Consider the following 17,410-nt stretch of genomic DNA (forward strand, 5'->3'; position numbering starts at 1 on the left):
TTAGTTTATGTAACTTGTTTCTTGTTTTTATTGTTGTTTTTATCATTGATTGTCACAATGCTTTTACCCTAAGCAGGCTATTTATTTATTGAAAAACTTTTGCTGTCTCCTGTTTAGGGACTACGGGTGTAAATTAGCTCTTGCTACAACCCTGCATGTTTACATTTTGTATTTTGTACTTGATGTTCATTAACATGTGCTGTCCCTATCAAATAAACTATCAAATCAAACCCTCGCCGGGTTTCCCACCCGCTAAGACTGCCAATTGTGTTAGTATGGACGGTCGGCCAACCCGGAAGCACCACAGCTGGATTCGATCCCACTGTCTCTGTGGTGGTGGACAGACGCTTAGAACGCTGCGCCACCCGGCCGCCTATGTGCTCATTTTATGTCTTTTTCTGTTGTGAAGCACTTTGAGCTCCAATTTTTTTTATTAAAGGTGCTATACAAATAACGTTTATTATTATTATTATTAATAATTTGCCACATTTTATGGCAAAACGTATTTAGGCTTCTGAATGTTCTATGTATGAAGAATAACACATCACAGTCAGTACATTTTTGTTTGTTTTGGTAGGCTAAATTAATATTATTATTCATTTTAGTCACGCCCCACACTTTGGGAACCACTGTTCTACTATTATGAATGCTTTCAAACCCCCATACTTCTACTTGGCAGTATTTAACCTCTTGAAATAGGCACAGTCATCCATACCCTACTGCTCTCATCCATATTTCACAACAAGCGTTTCATTTGTGGGCTATCGTTACCTTAACTCCTTTGCCGTTCGTGGACCTGTATTGATCGGTCATCGTTTTGAGATCGTTGCAGTATTCCTTGTATCCACCAGGGGTAGTATAGTCGCCAGAGCTAAATTTTTTCTCCATGGTCTCAAAAATGCCACGGATTATATTCTCACACACCTTCTGGGACTCCTGGCAGTTTCTCTCACAGATCTGAAAGTACTCGACCTGAAGGAGGTCCTACGATTCATAGCGGTAGAAGACCAAGAAGAAGTTAAAATTAGATTAAATTAGATTCAAATGTGTTGTCATTGTATACAGCACAAATACAGTACAATGAAAATAAGTTGGCATCTATCCAGAGTGCAAGGTAACAGTCAAGTGCACAACAATATACAGTGTATACATGTGAATAAAATGGAATATATATATATATATATATATATATATATATATATATATATATATATATATATATATATATATATATATATATATATATATATATATATATATATATATATATATATAACAAAGTTACTGAGTAAATATTCTCTATTTATGCTCATTTCTCAATGCTCTATATACAGTATTACAATATTATTATGTACTGTGATACAGGTATAAATAAACTATGGTAGTAAGCCATACTGACCGTGGTATGACTAGTGAGAGTAAGTATGGGATACATACAGATATAGATATATTATATACAGGTATGTATACAGGAATGTGCAGATATAGTCAAACATATACAAATATATACAGTATTATTGAACATGGCTATCATAAAGGGTTATATATGGGTAGACTATAGGTTTAGGTAGGTAGGTATGATTACAGTGTAAACCAGTTGTACAGACAGTGAATGCAGTGAATGTGATAAGATAGGTATAAATTGAGTAAAGGCAACAGAGTTCAGAGTTCATACAGTTCAGAGTTTGTACGTAAGGCAAACATTTTGAAAGCTGACAGGGAAGGTGACACCAGATAAAACTAACAAGTGTTTGACGACTTCCTATACGTACCATGAGCCTCTCTTGATATTTCTGGTCACCGTCCTTGAAGGAGTGTTTCATGAAGAGGGCCAGTGCCTTACTAAGACAATACGTGTTGGCGTCAGAAAGCATATCCTGGGTTTCAGTGGGGTGTGTCACCTGCTCCGCCATGTTCTCTACATAGCAGACCGTGGCCTGCTCCACTGCTTTGGAGTTCTCGATCTCAGCCAGTGCCAACACTGCGTTGTCCAGACAGGGGACTTGTCCGCTCCGGATGGCACCCACGTATGTAGCTGCCATGTTCCCAAGCACTGTCAGAGGAAAGGTTCACGCCATCAGAATCATAAACACTTTACACCAAAATGGTACATTTATATAGCTGCTTTTATCCAAAGCGCTTTACAATTTGTTCCTCACATTCACCCATTCACTCACACATTCACACACCGACAGTGGAGGCAACCATGCATGGTGCCAACCTGCATATCGGGAGCAATTAGGGGTTAAGTGTCTTGCTTAAGGACACTTCGACACGCTGCCCGCCCGGGATGAGCGGGAATCGAACTGGGAACCTTCCGACTACCAGCTGACTGCTCTACGTCCTGATCCACTGTCGCCCTACCCCGCACCAAGGCCTACAGAGTTGGTCTCAGTGATTTTGGTTTCATAGTACACACTGACGTGCACAGTATGAGGACAACAGGATGTCACATACTGTAGATATACATTAGGGACGTTTCATTTTAACTGAATCTTAAAGGAACACGCCAACATTTGCGCAAATTAGCTTACCGTTTTCTCCAGAGTGAGACAATAAGATAGATACCAGATTCCTCTCTGTGCGTTCAGTAGAAAGCTATCTGGCTGCACGTTAGCCTAGCTTAGCACAATGAATGGAAACGGACAGTGCCGGTTAGCCTTCGGGAGAGGTGTTAGTTGGATTAGTTAAGGTTAACCGGCACTGTCCACTTCCATTCATTGTCAAGATTTTAGTAATCTAGGCCTTTTTTTTTTGCTAAATGTTACTTTTAGCTTTTTTCTTCCCGTCCTGCAGATGTTCAGAGTTTCTGCTGAACTGCTATGGAAACTCAGTTAACCAAATTACATCTTTTAAAGGTGACATGTACTATAAATGTAATTTTTCAGTCTCTAGCATTGTATTATAGTAATAGGAGTTCGTATCAATGTGTTTTAGTGTCTAAATACCATATTGGCGGATTGCTCTGATTCAGCTCAGCCCCTTTCCTCCTCCAGTAAATCAGGCCATTTTGATTTGAACGTCTGAGTCACGTCATTCGGACGCTGGGTAGCGCACAGTGATGCGATTTGCTCTGTGGTTGGAGCTAATGCCCGCCTACTTCCTCATACTGCAGGCAGATTGAAACCCGACACCTCTGCATACTCTGGAGGGAGAGAGAGAGAGAGAGAGATAGAGAGGGAGAGAGAGAGGGAGAGACAGAGAGAGAGAGAGGGAGACAGAGAGAGAGAGGGAGGGAGCACTTGGGGGGGGGGGGACCTCTCGAAAACGAGGGGGGGGGGGCCTCCCTTCCTCCCCTCTCCCGTGTGGCGCGGCAGGTCCCCCCCCCCCCCCAAGTGCTCCCTCCCTCTCTCTCTCCCTCTCTCTCTCTCTGTCTCTCCCTCTCTCTCTCCCTCTCTATCTCTCTCTCTCTCTCTCCCTCCAGAGTATGCAGAGGTGTCGGGTTTCAATCTGCCCCGGCCTGTCTTTTTTTTCTCTCTCTCTCTCTCTCTCTCTCTCGCACCCCCCCCCCCCCCCCCCCCCATCTCTCTCTCTCTCTCTCTCTCTGTCTACCTCTCTCTCTGTCTATTCATTCATTTTCATTCATTCATTCATTCATACCAGTCGCAGACTGTGTGGACTGACTGTCACTCAAAGTGCTTATGGGCGGAGCCAGGCCATAACAGCCTGAAATCTTGGAGCTGAAAAATGATGGTTTTGAGTACTTGATTAGAAATATAAAACAATGAATTTTTTTGAAAAAAACCTTACAGATGTCTTCAATAGACTAACATGAATTGTGTAAAGTTGCCCAAATAGTGCTAGGAATAGCAGTACATAGCCCCTTTAACAACAGTGACAGGTGCTGGACCCCTGAAACCACCGCCATCAGGCAGAATTGAATCAATATTGGATCCAATTCAATCAAGATAGAACCTGGACCGTGTGAATCAAGACATCAGTGCTGATACCCAGCCCTGATAGGGACAGTGTTCAAATAAATACATTCTATACTATGTACTACAATGTTTTAGCACCATGGCATACAGTATGGGGCGAATTCACAAAGAATGGATTGGGCTGTGCTAATAGCACCCTTAACTGTGCGCGATTAGCGTGCTCTATCTGCTCCGTCTTTGCGAGCTATTCAATAAAGATATTGCGCGGATGATATACTAGCGCAAACTCGCCCATAGGTGTTCAATTTGCTCCTGATATCTGTCAGCGCAGTTGGCTTGCGGAGCAGTTTGCATGGCAGATATCAGGAAGGGGAAAAAATAAACCCGAAATGAGGGAAAGGGAAGCTCTTAGACATAACGAAGGTTATCCTATAACCCTAGTTATATGAATACTGGCTGAGCGTCTCGCTCTGCCTATTGAGATATCATCTCTCCAGCACCTACTGTGTCTGTGGAAAATTTCACATACACCTCACTTGCACGTGACCACGCCTACTCCCGTGCGTGCCTCTACAAGACGCCGGAAGTGGTCACGTTTACCCCTTCCAAGTTCGAATTCCATACGTGGAAAACATCCAAGGGACCTCAGGGCGCTGAAGAGCGAGACGCTCAGCCAGTATACATATAACTAGGGTTATATGATAACCTTTGTTATATTATCATACTGGCCAATCGCGTCTCACTCTGCCTATTGAGATCAAAAGGGGCAGAGCGGACGCGTGGCCACGTCAAATGCACCCCCTGAGGGCCCGTAAGCCCCTGCCAGGGAGGAGGGGGGTCCCGTCCACCCGCCCGTCCTAATGAAGGGGGGGAGGCAGTCAACTACAACCAATGTGCGAAAGGGGAACCAAGCACCCCAGAACGCACAGTGCAAGCGGGACCACGTGTGACACAGCCCTCCGCGGTCCACACCCACCTGCTAGCCCACCTGATGGTGGGATGCAGGAGAGGTCCCGGACCTCAGGACTGCCTGGAAGACAGAACCCCCAGTCATGTCCATGAGGTAAAACCTAACGAAAGGACTCAGGGAGGACCAGGAGGCCGCAGCGCAGATGTCCTCCACCGAGGCCCCCCCCCCCAACAGGGCAGCGGAGGCCGCCACACCACAAGTGGAGTGTGCCCTGATGCCCCCGGGGGGAACCCGTCCAGCCAACGTGTAGCAAAGGGCAATGCCCTCGCACAACCAATGTGAAAGGCGTTGCTTGGACAGCGCCTTACCCGCGCGAGGGCCACCGTTACAAATAAACAGTTGCTCGGAAGCCCTGAGATCCCACGTGCGACTAAGGTAAACCTTCAGTGCACGGACAGGACACGACAGGTGAAGGCTCGCCTCCAACTCTAGCATGAGGAGGAGGGTGAAATGCCTGAAGCACAATATCCCTGGAGCGATAAGAGCTCCGGATATTCTTTGGCACGAAGGCTGGATCAGGCCACAGAGTCGACCAGGATCAAAGTCCCGTGCTCCTGACGTACCCGCCCCAACAGCTGAGCTATCAGGTGTATGGGGGGGAACGCGTACAGAATCCCGGGCGGCCACGGACTGAATCGGCCGCCGCCCGGTGGAGACAGGGGGAGCGTACTCCTCCCTGTCTGTTGACATACGACGCCGACGTCGTGCTGTCCGTCCTGATCAGAACATGCTCGCCCATCACATGATGGCCGAGCCATCCGAGGACTAGAAGCACTGCCTTCATTTCCAACACATTGATATGTAGTGCAGACCGGGCAGCATGGTCATTGCCAGCTGCCCCCTACTGCGTCGGTCCGACACATCCCCCCCATCCCGTGAGGGAGGCATCGGTGAAGACCGTGACGTGTGACAGCCTGCTGCCCATGGGGACCCCGCTGGTGAGGGCCCCAGGCCCCCCCAGAGGGCAAGGTTCCCCAGTACTGACATGGGAACCTTCAGCTGCTTCCACTTGACTCTCACAGGGTCTATTTTCACACTGAAAAACCCATCTCTATATCCTCCTCATGAAGAGGAGGCCAAGAGGGACCACAGCTTGAGCAGATGCCATAATACCGCGCAGGCGTATCACGGTCAGTGCCGTAACCGTCCTGCCAGGACGGAACCTCCCGAGTGCGCCGAGGATATCCTCTCGCCGCCGCTCCGAGAGGGATGCCCACATAGACCGTGAGCTTAGCAATAAGCCCAAGTACTCCACCCGTTGACCTGGAAGAGGAGTACTCTTCTTCCAGTTTACAGCAAAACCCAGGCTGGTTAGGAATTCCACCACCTGCCTGGTATGAGACCTGGCAATCTTCTCTGACCGGCTGAGGACCAGAACGTCATCCAGGGTAGAATGAAATTCATATCCCCTGACGACGCAGAGGCCCCTCTACGCACTTGGTGAAGATGCGAGGAGCCAGAGAGTAGCCGAACAGCAGCCTCTGGCCTTTAACCTTGAACTGGAGAGTCTGGACTGGTCAGATGAACTCAATGGTACACTGGTTGAAGAAACTTGGCTTGGCTTCAAAACCAAATTTTCATCAATACTAAACAACATGGCCCCCCTAAGAACCACCAGGGTAAAAAATCGCGCTGAGCCATGGATGCACACTGAAATACTGACCGCTATGAAAGCCAGAGACAAAAAATGCTCTGAGTTTCGTAAAAGCCAGTCAAAGCTTACCAAAAGCACGAGCAGTGAACTCCAAGACCACGTGACTGAACTCAAACTAGAAAGAAACAGACTAAGAAATGACGTAAACTCCATGATCAAAACTGCTAAAAAAAAATTCATCAATGACAAAACCGAGGAAAACAAAAATAAACCACGTGAACTTTGGAAATTACTCAACAATCAACTAGGCTGCAGTAAAAAACTTAAAACCAGGTTCTCAAACATAAACATAAAGACGGACAACACGCTCATCACAGACAAGCTGGATGTAGCCAATTACTTAAACACTTTCTTCACAAACATAGCCACAACACTGGTAAACAAACTACCCTCCCACTCAGGGCAGTATGGGGTAGAACACATAGTAGCATACTACAAGAACCTAGGCGTCCACAAAGACGACTTCAAACTGGAAATGGTAACTACAGATGAGGTACTCAAAAAACTGAGCGCCCTCCAACCAAACAAGGCCACTGGCCATGACAACATCCCCTCCAAATTCCTCAGAGACTCAGCAGCAGCCATCACCCCAGTCATCACACACATAATAAACCTCTCCATAAAACAGGGACACGTCCCCAAGGACTTCAAAATTGCGAGAGTAACACCCCTGCACAAAAAGGGCAGCAAATTAGACCCGGGTAACTACCGCCCTGTTTCTATCCTTACATCCATCTCGAAAGTCATGGAAAAAATAGTATACAAACAGATCGAAAAGTACCTCGCGGAAAAAAATCTAATCTACGAATTCCAATCTGGCTTCAGAACATCCCACTCCACGGACACATGCCTTCTCTACTTGAACGACCACATCAAACAAGAGGTGGACGCGGGCAAATACTGCGGCATGGTCATGCTGGACCTACAAAAGGCCTTCGACACTGTCAATCACACCATTCTGATTGACAAGCTAAAAGCAATTGGTTTTGATAGTTTATCAGTGAGCTGGATACAATCCTACCTGGAGGGGAGGGAACAGATGGTGGAAGTAAACGGTACCCTACCCCCCCCCCCTCACAGTGAGCTGTGGTGTTCCACAAGGAAGCATACTAGGACCGCTACTATTCCTAATTTATGCAAATGACATGTCGTCAGCTTGTGACTGCAACTTGTTCCTGTTTGCGGACGACTCAGCCCTGCTGGTCTCTGACAAGAACAAGTTACAGGTTGAAAAAGCCCTCAGCTCGGAACTAGGCAAAATCTGCATATGGCTCGCCGACAACAAACTATCATTACACATGGGCAAAACAGAGTCCATTCTCTTCGGTTCAAATAACAAACTCAGCAAGACCGACGGCTTCTCGGTTGCAGTGGGTGACAATATTATCACAAGGAAAGATGAAATGACCTACCTGGGTTCCATCCTAGAGGCTAATCTTTCCTGTGACAAAATGGCATCCAATGTAATAAAAAAAAGTCAACCAACGAACGCAATTCTTGTACCGGATCTCCTCTCTGGTAAACAAGAATACCCTGAAGACTCTAGCAGGAGCACTCATTCAAGGGTACTACGACTATGCTTGCACCTCATGGTACCAAAGCACCTCAAAGGCACTAAAAAACAAATTACAAACATCTCAAAACAAGCTAGTCAGACTACTGCTTGACCTAACTCCTAGAACCCACCTCACCCCTGCCCACTTTGACAACCTAGGATGGCTTAGAGTAGACGACAGAGTACAGCAACTTGCAATGGGCCTGGTCTACAAGATACACTACGCGACCAAGGTACCCATGTACATGTCAAAATACTTCCCAAAGGTCAGTGAATACCACGATCACAACACCAGAGGGAGCTCCACAAATCATGTAAAACCCAGATTCGGCTCAAACAAGGGACTAAACACGTTTCGCAATTATGCCACATCAATGTGGAACGCCCTACCTAAAGCTGTAAAGGAATGTGAATCACTACCCACTTTCAAAAACACTCTCAAAAAACACCTACGTGAGACTGCAATTCGAAACTGGCCCCTACAAATGTCCTAACCTAGTTGTACAGTAAATGACCAAGTAAGGCTTTGTCAGTATTCCAATGTACAGTGTAAAATGTGTGTGTGTCCCCTACCCAACCCCCCCCCCCCCCACCTCCAATGTACAGCCCTCACCCAACCCACCCAACCCCACCCCACCCACCCAACCTCCTCCAATGTACAGTTTCTATGCCAAATGTATATACACTCTTTTTCTGGACACTTTTGTATCACAAACAGTACTGTATTTGCAAATCTGATATGTCATAAATGTATAGATGTAGCAGTACTGTCTATCTGTATGTCATGTATGTCATATATGTTATGATGAATTGAAAATGGGGGACCCTGATGTAAACAAGACGAAAGTCTTTCTCTGGTCTGCATCCCCTTAACAATTGTATGTATTGAGCTGTACTGTACCCATTCTGCAATCTAAACTTTTCAATCAATCAATCAATGGTACTCGTACGCTAAGCCCTGAAACAGGAAGCGTAGGTATTAGGGATGCCCCGATCACGTTTTTTGCCACCGATACCGATCACCGATCGTCGTGAGCCATATCGGCCATACCGATCCGATACCGATCGTTTTTGATTAAAAGAAATTAAAATTTATTTTATATAATTTTTTTTTTTTTTTTATAAAATATATATATTATATAATTAGACTTGTACTTGTATTATCTGCGAGACATCGCCACCACGCAACAAGCTCCACTGTCTGTGTGTACTCTAGTAGCCTCCAGCTACGGCCAGGATTCTCCGGAGCTGCACCTGTACCCTATACTGCCTCGAGCTACGGCAAGGATTCTCCGGCGCTGCAGCTGGACCCTAGTATTGGTATAACGTTAAATCACATTCACAAGCCCTCAGCTCGAATACGCATCGAATCAGTGTTATAAGACATTGATATCAGGATCTATCTGTAGCTACTGCTAGCCGGATATATAACGTTAATACAACGCCTCAGTAAATTATTTAGTTCAATGGGACATTGAACAGTGAACTAGCTTGCGCTAATGTGAGCTAACAGCTAACAGGTATCATACACTCTACTAGACTTTGTGGAGCGTTTGTTGATGTCAGGAGCTATCGGTAGCTAGCCGGCTAGATACCGTTCGGTTAGACAATGCCTCATCATGTATTAAACTAAAAGTGAATAGTTGACTGGGTCATTTTGTAACGGTAGCTAAGCTAACGTTAGCTCAGGGAGACGCCGACGCCGTCCTCCAGTGTTTCGTCTCACTAGACTAGACCCGTGTTTACATGCGTGCGGGAGGGAGGAGCAGACCCCACACCACCCGGTGTCTGAGACAGAACTCAGCGAATGAGATCGGCTTTGACGATCCGCGAAAATAAAGCATTATCACCGATCACCGATCGCATATTTATACTGATTATCGGCCGATAACGATCGGTGGCCGATCGATCGGGGCATCCCTAGTAGGTATGTCCTAGGAGGGAAGATCGGGATGTGAAAATACGCATCCTTCAGGTCTATGGAGGTGAACCAGTCTCCCACCTGACAGCGCTTAGCAGGTGGGTGATGGTCAACATCCTGAACCTTTCACGGGACAGGTCCAGTATGGGTCTGACACCCCCCCCCCCCCCCCCCCCCCGATTTCTCTGGCACCAGAGAATATCGGGAGTAAACACCGCTCATCGCGTCCTCCCATGGGACCACGACGATGGCCTGCTTCACCATCAGAGAACAAATCTCTTCGGCCAGGGCTGTCACTGCCGCGGACTCTGACAATAGAGTCTGTACCAAACCCAAAAACGGAGGGCGGGGGTGTGCAAACTGTAACACAAGCACCGCCCTCAGCGTTCTCTCCATCCACACCGACATATGGCACTACTGTAGCCATACGTGATAAAAATTACAAAGCGCCCCCGCTGCCAACTGTCGCTGGTCCGCTAGGAATCGTAGATAGGTGGCCCAGTCCCTCCCGCTGTGCGTTGTCAACCCTGGTCTCGCCAACCGCACGAGCAGCGTGTCTCGCGGAGCCGGGATATCGCACCCTGACTCTACCAACGAGGCAATCACACCCAAGGGGGGGGGGCCCGACAGAAAGGGGCGGTCTGATATAGGGGGAGCGGCCATCACCCCTGGTGACATGGGCTCCCCCGCTGAGCATCTTCCCGGCTTAGCTTGCTGAGGACACCCTGCTCTGCAGCTGGACATGCATGGTGTGTGGTCCCCACGCTGCCCGATAGGGTGAGTCCCTACACACCGTAGCCCTGTAGTGATATTACTACCACCCAAATTACGCGTGCCTGACTGACCACCGCCAGACGTCCGGCCGGGGGAGGCACTAGCGTAATACCCGGCCTGGCGAGGCTGGGGGAACCCACGCTGCGACCTCCTGGGCCTAGGATTCCTCCTCTGACAAAAAATGTTAGATACAGGGAACCCTGCTCCGTCGACAGATACAACACCAGGCTCACCAAACACAGACGCAGGACGTGTGGCGTGGGAGCCTCCTGACAGCACAGCATTCTCATAGACAGACCCAGGCCTAGCTAGCAACTGGGTGTCAGCCCCTGTCTCCATGAGAAGCGATATGTGGGGCCGCTTGCGCTTCACTGGAAGAACCCGGCTCGCAGCCAAAGGGAACAAATCAGAGCCTTGAGTCCCGTAGTGTAGCGGGGGGGGAGTAACCGGAGAGTGTGCTAGACACAGGTAGATGGCAACGGTTTTTCAGGGCGTGCCCATCTAATATAGCCGATCGTATTTAATGTTTAGTTAAGCTATTAAGCCCTAGCCATATTTTCAGGAAATGCCTAAAAATACACACCTAAGTAAATGGAAGATTGCTCCACTTCTACAAGGCCCATTTGCATGTCCTTGTATTCTTGTAATGTACTTGTAATGTATTCCCAGTGTCAGAGATATTGTGTCTGTTACTAGGCTTGAGTAAATTGTGATGAACCAAAGGAGAATATAATTTTTTTTGTGACAGTGAATAACACCATGCAAAAATTGACCAGACACGAGAAATTCACATGCAGCACCTTCTTGAGATCACATGTACAAAACATCTAATCAAATGAATAAAGGGCAGATGACCTCTTAAGCCTGAGCGGTCCAGTACCGGTACGAGAATGACATCACGCCATTAAATCCATCTCTACAGAATGTTAATGCTGCATTTTTATTTCAAATGTAGCCAAAAGTAAAGACCCTAACCCTGTCAAAACAGCAGTCAAAGTGTATATTTTCAGCATTACGTTTGTTTATCAATGATTTTAAGTGTTATTAGTGAAATATTAGTCTATAGAAATCGCAGGGCATCGAGTCGGGAAAAAGCGAGGATTGACGCGAGGATTTGGCGCAACCTAACTTGAGTGTAGTCTTCTGAGAGAAGAGACCCAGGGTTTTCGATGGGCTTTCAAATAAAAAAAACTACACTTCCCAGCTCACGCCAGCCCCTGTCAATCATCTGAGTTCTTTTTCAGTCTTTATTTTCTGGATCATATCTCACGGGTGGAACAAACCTGAACGTTATTACCATAAATTGGAATGCAGATTCTCTACCTTTCTGTGAACGTCTAGCAAAAAACAGCGTTGCAATCTGATGAAAATGGTATAGAAATTTACATTATAAAAAGTAACTGTACTTACAGTAGATTTCATTCACGGTTTTTGCTGCATGCCTGGTGATACTAAATCCAGATTGAACTCTGCCATTGGAAAGGGGAGATTTGGCCCGATACATAGATGTGCAACTTGGCCATAATAAGGTCATTTATAGGCCTGATATTCTATATTCTATAATCATATCTCAAATTGCATGTCTGGATGGCAGAATTCAGTACTGTATCTACAAAACCTGTTTAATCATCTGCCCTTTATTCATTTGCTTAGATTTTTTATACATGTGATCTCAAGAAGGTGCTGAATGAGCTTAGTGGCAATATTTCATGTCTGGTCAATTTTAGCATGGTGTTATTCACCGTCAAAGATGGAAAAAGAAAAGAAAAAAGAAGAACATTTATATTCTCAAGCCTAGTAACAGACACAATATGCCAGAGACCTCACGATACGATACTATCGCGTTACTTGCGTCACGATACGATAGTATCGCGATACTACATATATACGCTGAGTATTGCGCTTTTTTTTTTTTTTTTTTATATATATTTGTTACCTTTTTTCAACTGCAAAGTAAAACTTTGTCAACATGTTTTATCTAATAAAATTTAATTCAGTCTGTTCATCTCACTTCAATAATTTTTATTGCAGAACATGGTATTTTCTCAAGCAGACAGATGTAAACACTGTAATCTGTGTTGCATGTACCTGACAAACTGAACTGTTTGTATTACAGTCATATTCCAACTTAACTTAATTATTTTATGAATAATTAAATATCGATACTTGGCGTCCCTGTATCGATACAGTATCGCCACGCAAAGTATCACGATACTACTACGTAGGGCTGTCCCCGACTAAGGATTTGGATAGTCGACTATGATTGGCCAAAATGTGCCATTAGTCGACTATCAGTCGACAAAGAAAAAGAAAAAAAAAGAAATTGGGCTGTGGGGGGTGCTTAATGTCTGATGTTTTTTTTTGTATTCGACTAAGAGGTTGACAGTCGACTACGGCTCCTTTCGACCGATTAGTCGACTAATCGACTAATAGGGGTCAGCCCTACTACTACGTATCGATTTCCCCCCCACCCCTACTGGGAATACATTCCCTGAGATCCATAGATGTCCCTAGACCAAGAACATGCAAATGGACCTTGTACACAGTAAATTTTGCAGAGTAAATTTTACTCAAACTGACAACTGACAAACTGACTACTCAGTTTGAGTAAAATGTACTCAGTTTGAGTAAAATGTACTCTGCGAAATGTACTGTGTAGAAGTAGAGCAATCTTCCATTTACTTAGGTACCGGTATGTATTTTTAGGCAAATTTTCTGAAAATAGGGCTCAGGTTTAAGAGGTAAAGAGAATAGTATTATCATATACTCCAGAATAAACATTGACAATTTTTCCAGCATCTACTCCCCATGGACCTGACGAAACGTTATACATTTAAAAAAGATGCAGAACAATGTTGTGCAGGATATAGCACACTACAATGATCTGGAATACTTTGGGTTGACTATATAGCATTGACCCACCGCTACAATCCAGGGCCCTCATTCATCAACGTGACTTACGCACAGATATGTGCAGGGACGTGCACAGGACTTTAGAAAGGCAGGTGCCCGAAATTAGAAAAGGGCAGGAATTATTAAATGCAATGCGAGCGCGCATAGCGCGCAAGCCCGATTTTTGGGGTTAATACAAGTCTATGGTACATTCAGTTTCACCGATAGATGTCACCAAAACTACATAGTGTCCCTTTAATAACACAATATGCGCTCCAGACCAACAGCTGCGGGAGAGAGAGAGAGAGAGAGTTGAAACGTGGTCCAGGTCAGGAGGGCTTGATGAAGTATTATGTCCACTGTCCCACAGTCACAGACTGTTGTCTTGATGTATATCCACTGTCCTCCAGACTGCATCCAGCCAAATAGCTTATTGTTAGTGCTTTGTTGTTGTCAAACTTGTCACCACACAGGACATTCACAAAGTCAAAAACTAATAGCGCTTGCCGATTGGTGCTAAGAACAGCAGGGCAGGTGCAAGCCGTGTGACGTAATTGGCAGACTCGACTGTCAATCAAAATTATTCTGTTTTCCGTCAGAGAGAGGAGAGTGAGAAAGAGAGAGAGAGAGAGAGAGAGAGAGAGAGAGAGAGAGAGAGAGAGAGAGAGAGAGAGAGAGAGAGAGAGAGTATGCTGCGTGATTTTCCTGCACTAGCAGCAGACAGGGAGGGGCTGGGGAGGGGTGATCTGGCGACGTGTTTCACGAAAATATACAGTGCACTGCAAACCCGACATTTTATTTTGTTGGGCAAATACCTTACCTGATGAAGTGTACTCTTGCTTTGTTTTAGTTGAAATAGTAACTGTAAAAAAAGAGGTCTCGACTCGAGTGTGAGCTCAACAACAGCTGGATATCAATTTCGTGTTCAGTGCACTGCTGTGCTGCTGGCCCTGCGCGGTTTACATCATCTCATGTTCATCACCCACCCACGTGCTATGCCTATGCGTAATAGGTCCTTCCAGGCTGGAAGGACCTATTATTTACAAGAGGGGTGGCATTTCTCTTTCTTTACCTAATATTTAGATTCTATCGTGACATCTTTCATTTGGAAGGGCAGGGCAGTATATCTATATGTGCAACAGTAAAAAAATAAAAAATAGAAAAAAGAGGGTGGCATAAAAAGGGCACTTTCTAATGAAAAATGAAAAGGGCAGGTGCTATGTATGCACGTGCCTGGATATGTGCTTAAGCTGTGCGTACGACCATTTCTAAGCAAAGAGTGGGATTCATCAATTTCAACTTGAACTTGACTTCGTGCTTATGTGTACGCACAGCTCTGAGCATGCTTAGCTGACGCCCAGTGGTAGAATATCGTTACTACGGCATATGCGCTGCTCAGTTCATGCATTAGTTCATGCAAACGCGGAAATAGGCTTCCGTGCATTAGTTTCAACACTGGCGTGTTCAACCTCTGTATGACCCGTAATTCATTATAGTTCATTGTAAAATAGCGACAGTAGTGTAATTATAACGGGCTCACACGCGAACAAGAGGTTGGCCTGCTTGTTTGGCACGGGGGGCAGACGCAGAACACCAACCTCCAAACGCGATTAAATATTGTTTAAAATAAAAAGCGAATTATTTTGTGTGTCATGTTTCCAAATAAGATTGGTCACGAAATGCTTTCTACTTCAATTTGTTGGTTAGAATAGATGACCTCCGTTGAAACTTCACTGAGACTAACAGTCTATTTGTGAGCTCCCGCACAGATGTGATAATAATAATAATAATAACAATAATAATAATAATAATAGCTTCATTTTATATAGCGCCTTTCAAGAGACCCAAGGTCGCTTTACATAGATAGGGGGGGGGGGGAATAACAAAGTAACAAACATAGTGGACAGACACAACATATAAATATGATGATGGAATTCATTCAAGTCCTCTCCACCCTCGGGCCTTTGCCACCGGCACGGTCCATCGTGATATTGGAGATGGATCGAGCAATAGACTGTTACTGTAGCTGTCAAAGCTCCATCACAAATGCAGTTATGTGAATAGAAAGGGATTCCACTCAGTCAATGTTGCGATGCGCATTTGCCTGATACATGTTGTTGCTGCATGCCGGGAGGAAAGGCATGCTGCATGTTTTCAATTCATTAAATAAAACGGATACTTTTCGCAAGGGTTTACTGACTGTCATACAAATAATCAACCAACTACATACTGTAACTTTTCAGTGCACGTTCTTATTTACATTGTGACAACAGCCTTGAGAGTTCCCGCAGTGACCCGCACACAGACATGATGGAATTCAAGTTCAAGTTTGTATTGATCACATATAGGCAGGCTACACATGTCGTATAGGCTACATCATACATGGCAGTGAGATTCATTGTTCTTGTATATGCTCTCGTATTATTGTTTATATAGGCTACCCAATACTGACATCAAAATAGATTGTATGCCTCTAGAAATCATATGCAGCAGGTAGAAAATTTACGGAAAATCCGTCGCAATTTGGAATAAAATTGAGGAGAACTTTAATCCCTGGGTATTAATCAAACAAAACGGGAAAAGGCAGTCATATTCCAGCACGGTCTTTATTAGTGTTTGCGCTGCCCAGGCAGCAATGGTTAATAGATATCATATCCGACATCACCGTACGTGTACACGTCTGTCAGCCTGTCACATAACACGCTTCCCTCGGCTTAGTCCATTTTTCCACATTTCATGGGGGTATTCCATTACCGTATATGGTTAATCGGGGCGGTTCTGGTATGCAAATACTTAAAACAGTGCACAAGCTCAAACGTAGGATCAAAGTCATATTTATCAAGACAGGTGTGCGTAGAACCTGTGTACGCACCTGTGATAAATCCCGTTTTTTTTTTGCGTGCACAGATTCTAAATTCCGTGCTTAAGTATGGAAATAGAACATTTTCTACGTCACGTTGATGAATGAGGGCCCAGGCATCTAAACCGGCTTCTTAACCCTTTCAGTGCCACGGACGACATATCTCGTTTTATTAGCCCCCACACTGAGTGCCCACGACGACAAATATTGTTTTATTTGTTTATTAGCGATCTGAATTCATATTTCATCAACCGAGTCTCCCGTTGGTACACCAGCCCCTACAGGAGCTCAGATTGGAAAAAAGCGCCCCCTATTGTCTATCCCTGTGTAACTGCAGGTCAGTCGCTGTAGATCTCTGGGGGGGGGAGCCAAATGGCTCCTTGTGCTGGCGAGCAGTCTGAGCGATCTGCTCGCGGGACGGAAATCAGCCTGGAATATATATTTACAGTAGCCAATAATCAATCAATAAGCGTGATCGATATTTGGAATGGCGATCAGGAATTGGAATAATCTTTTTGGAGAACATCTGATCTGAGGTAAGGAATCTATTTTACCAGTCTTGGGATAATCAGAGTTGTATTCGCTGAGATCTCAACGTTTGCCCTATGTGTGATGTGGCTGTTTGGCTGTGATCGCTGATGAGGAAATAAGAGAATCAATTTTTCAGCTCGCGTCTATAGCGTGCATACGTACACATATACTATTGATAATCTAGTGTTTATTTGAAAACGATTCATAAATAGGCCGAAAAATTACAACGTTTTTGTGTATTCTAGAATATTCCAGTAAATGTCTTTTATCATGGAATCTTAATATTTTCCTTGAAAACGAGGGCTTTTCAAAATGCTATAAAACGAAAATGAACCGATAAAAAAACAATCCGTTTTGACAATGTTGACTGCAAAC

The 17,410-nt window shown here is 45.1% G+C and overlaps 1 protein-coding gene across 1 annotated transcript in view; it reads right to left on the reverse strand.

Annotated features, from left to right (window-relative positions):
• Positions 1 to 17,410, reverse strand: part of LOC311227353 (guanylate-binding protein 7-like) — a 94,039-nt gene that overhangs the window by 68,142 nt on the left and 8,487 nt on the right. Inside the window, exons 7-8 of the mRNA XM_084312969.1 lie at positions 1,773 to 2,053; positions 772 to 984 (exon numbers count right to left, since the gene is read on the reverse strand). Coding sequence (XP_084169095.1) covers positions 772 to 984; positions 1,773 to 2,053 — 494 coding nt within the window. The remainder of the gene's footprint in view (positions 1 to 771; positions 985 to 1,772; positions 2,054 to 17,410) is intronic.

The sequence above is a fragment of the Notolepis coatsorum genome (genome assembly GCF_963971535.1).
Source record: "Notolepis coatsorum genome assembly, chromosome: 4".
NCBI lineage: Eukaryota > Metazoa > Chordata > Actinopteri > Aulopiformes > Paralepididae > Notolepis > Notolepis coatsorum.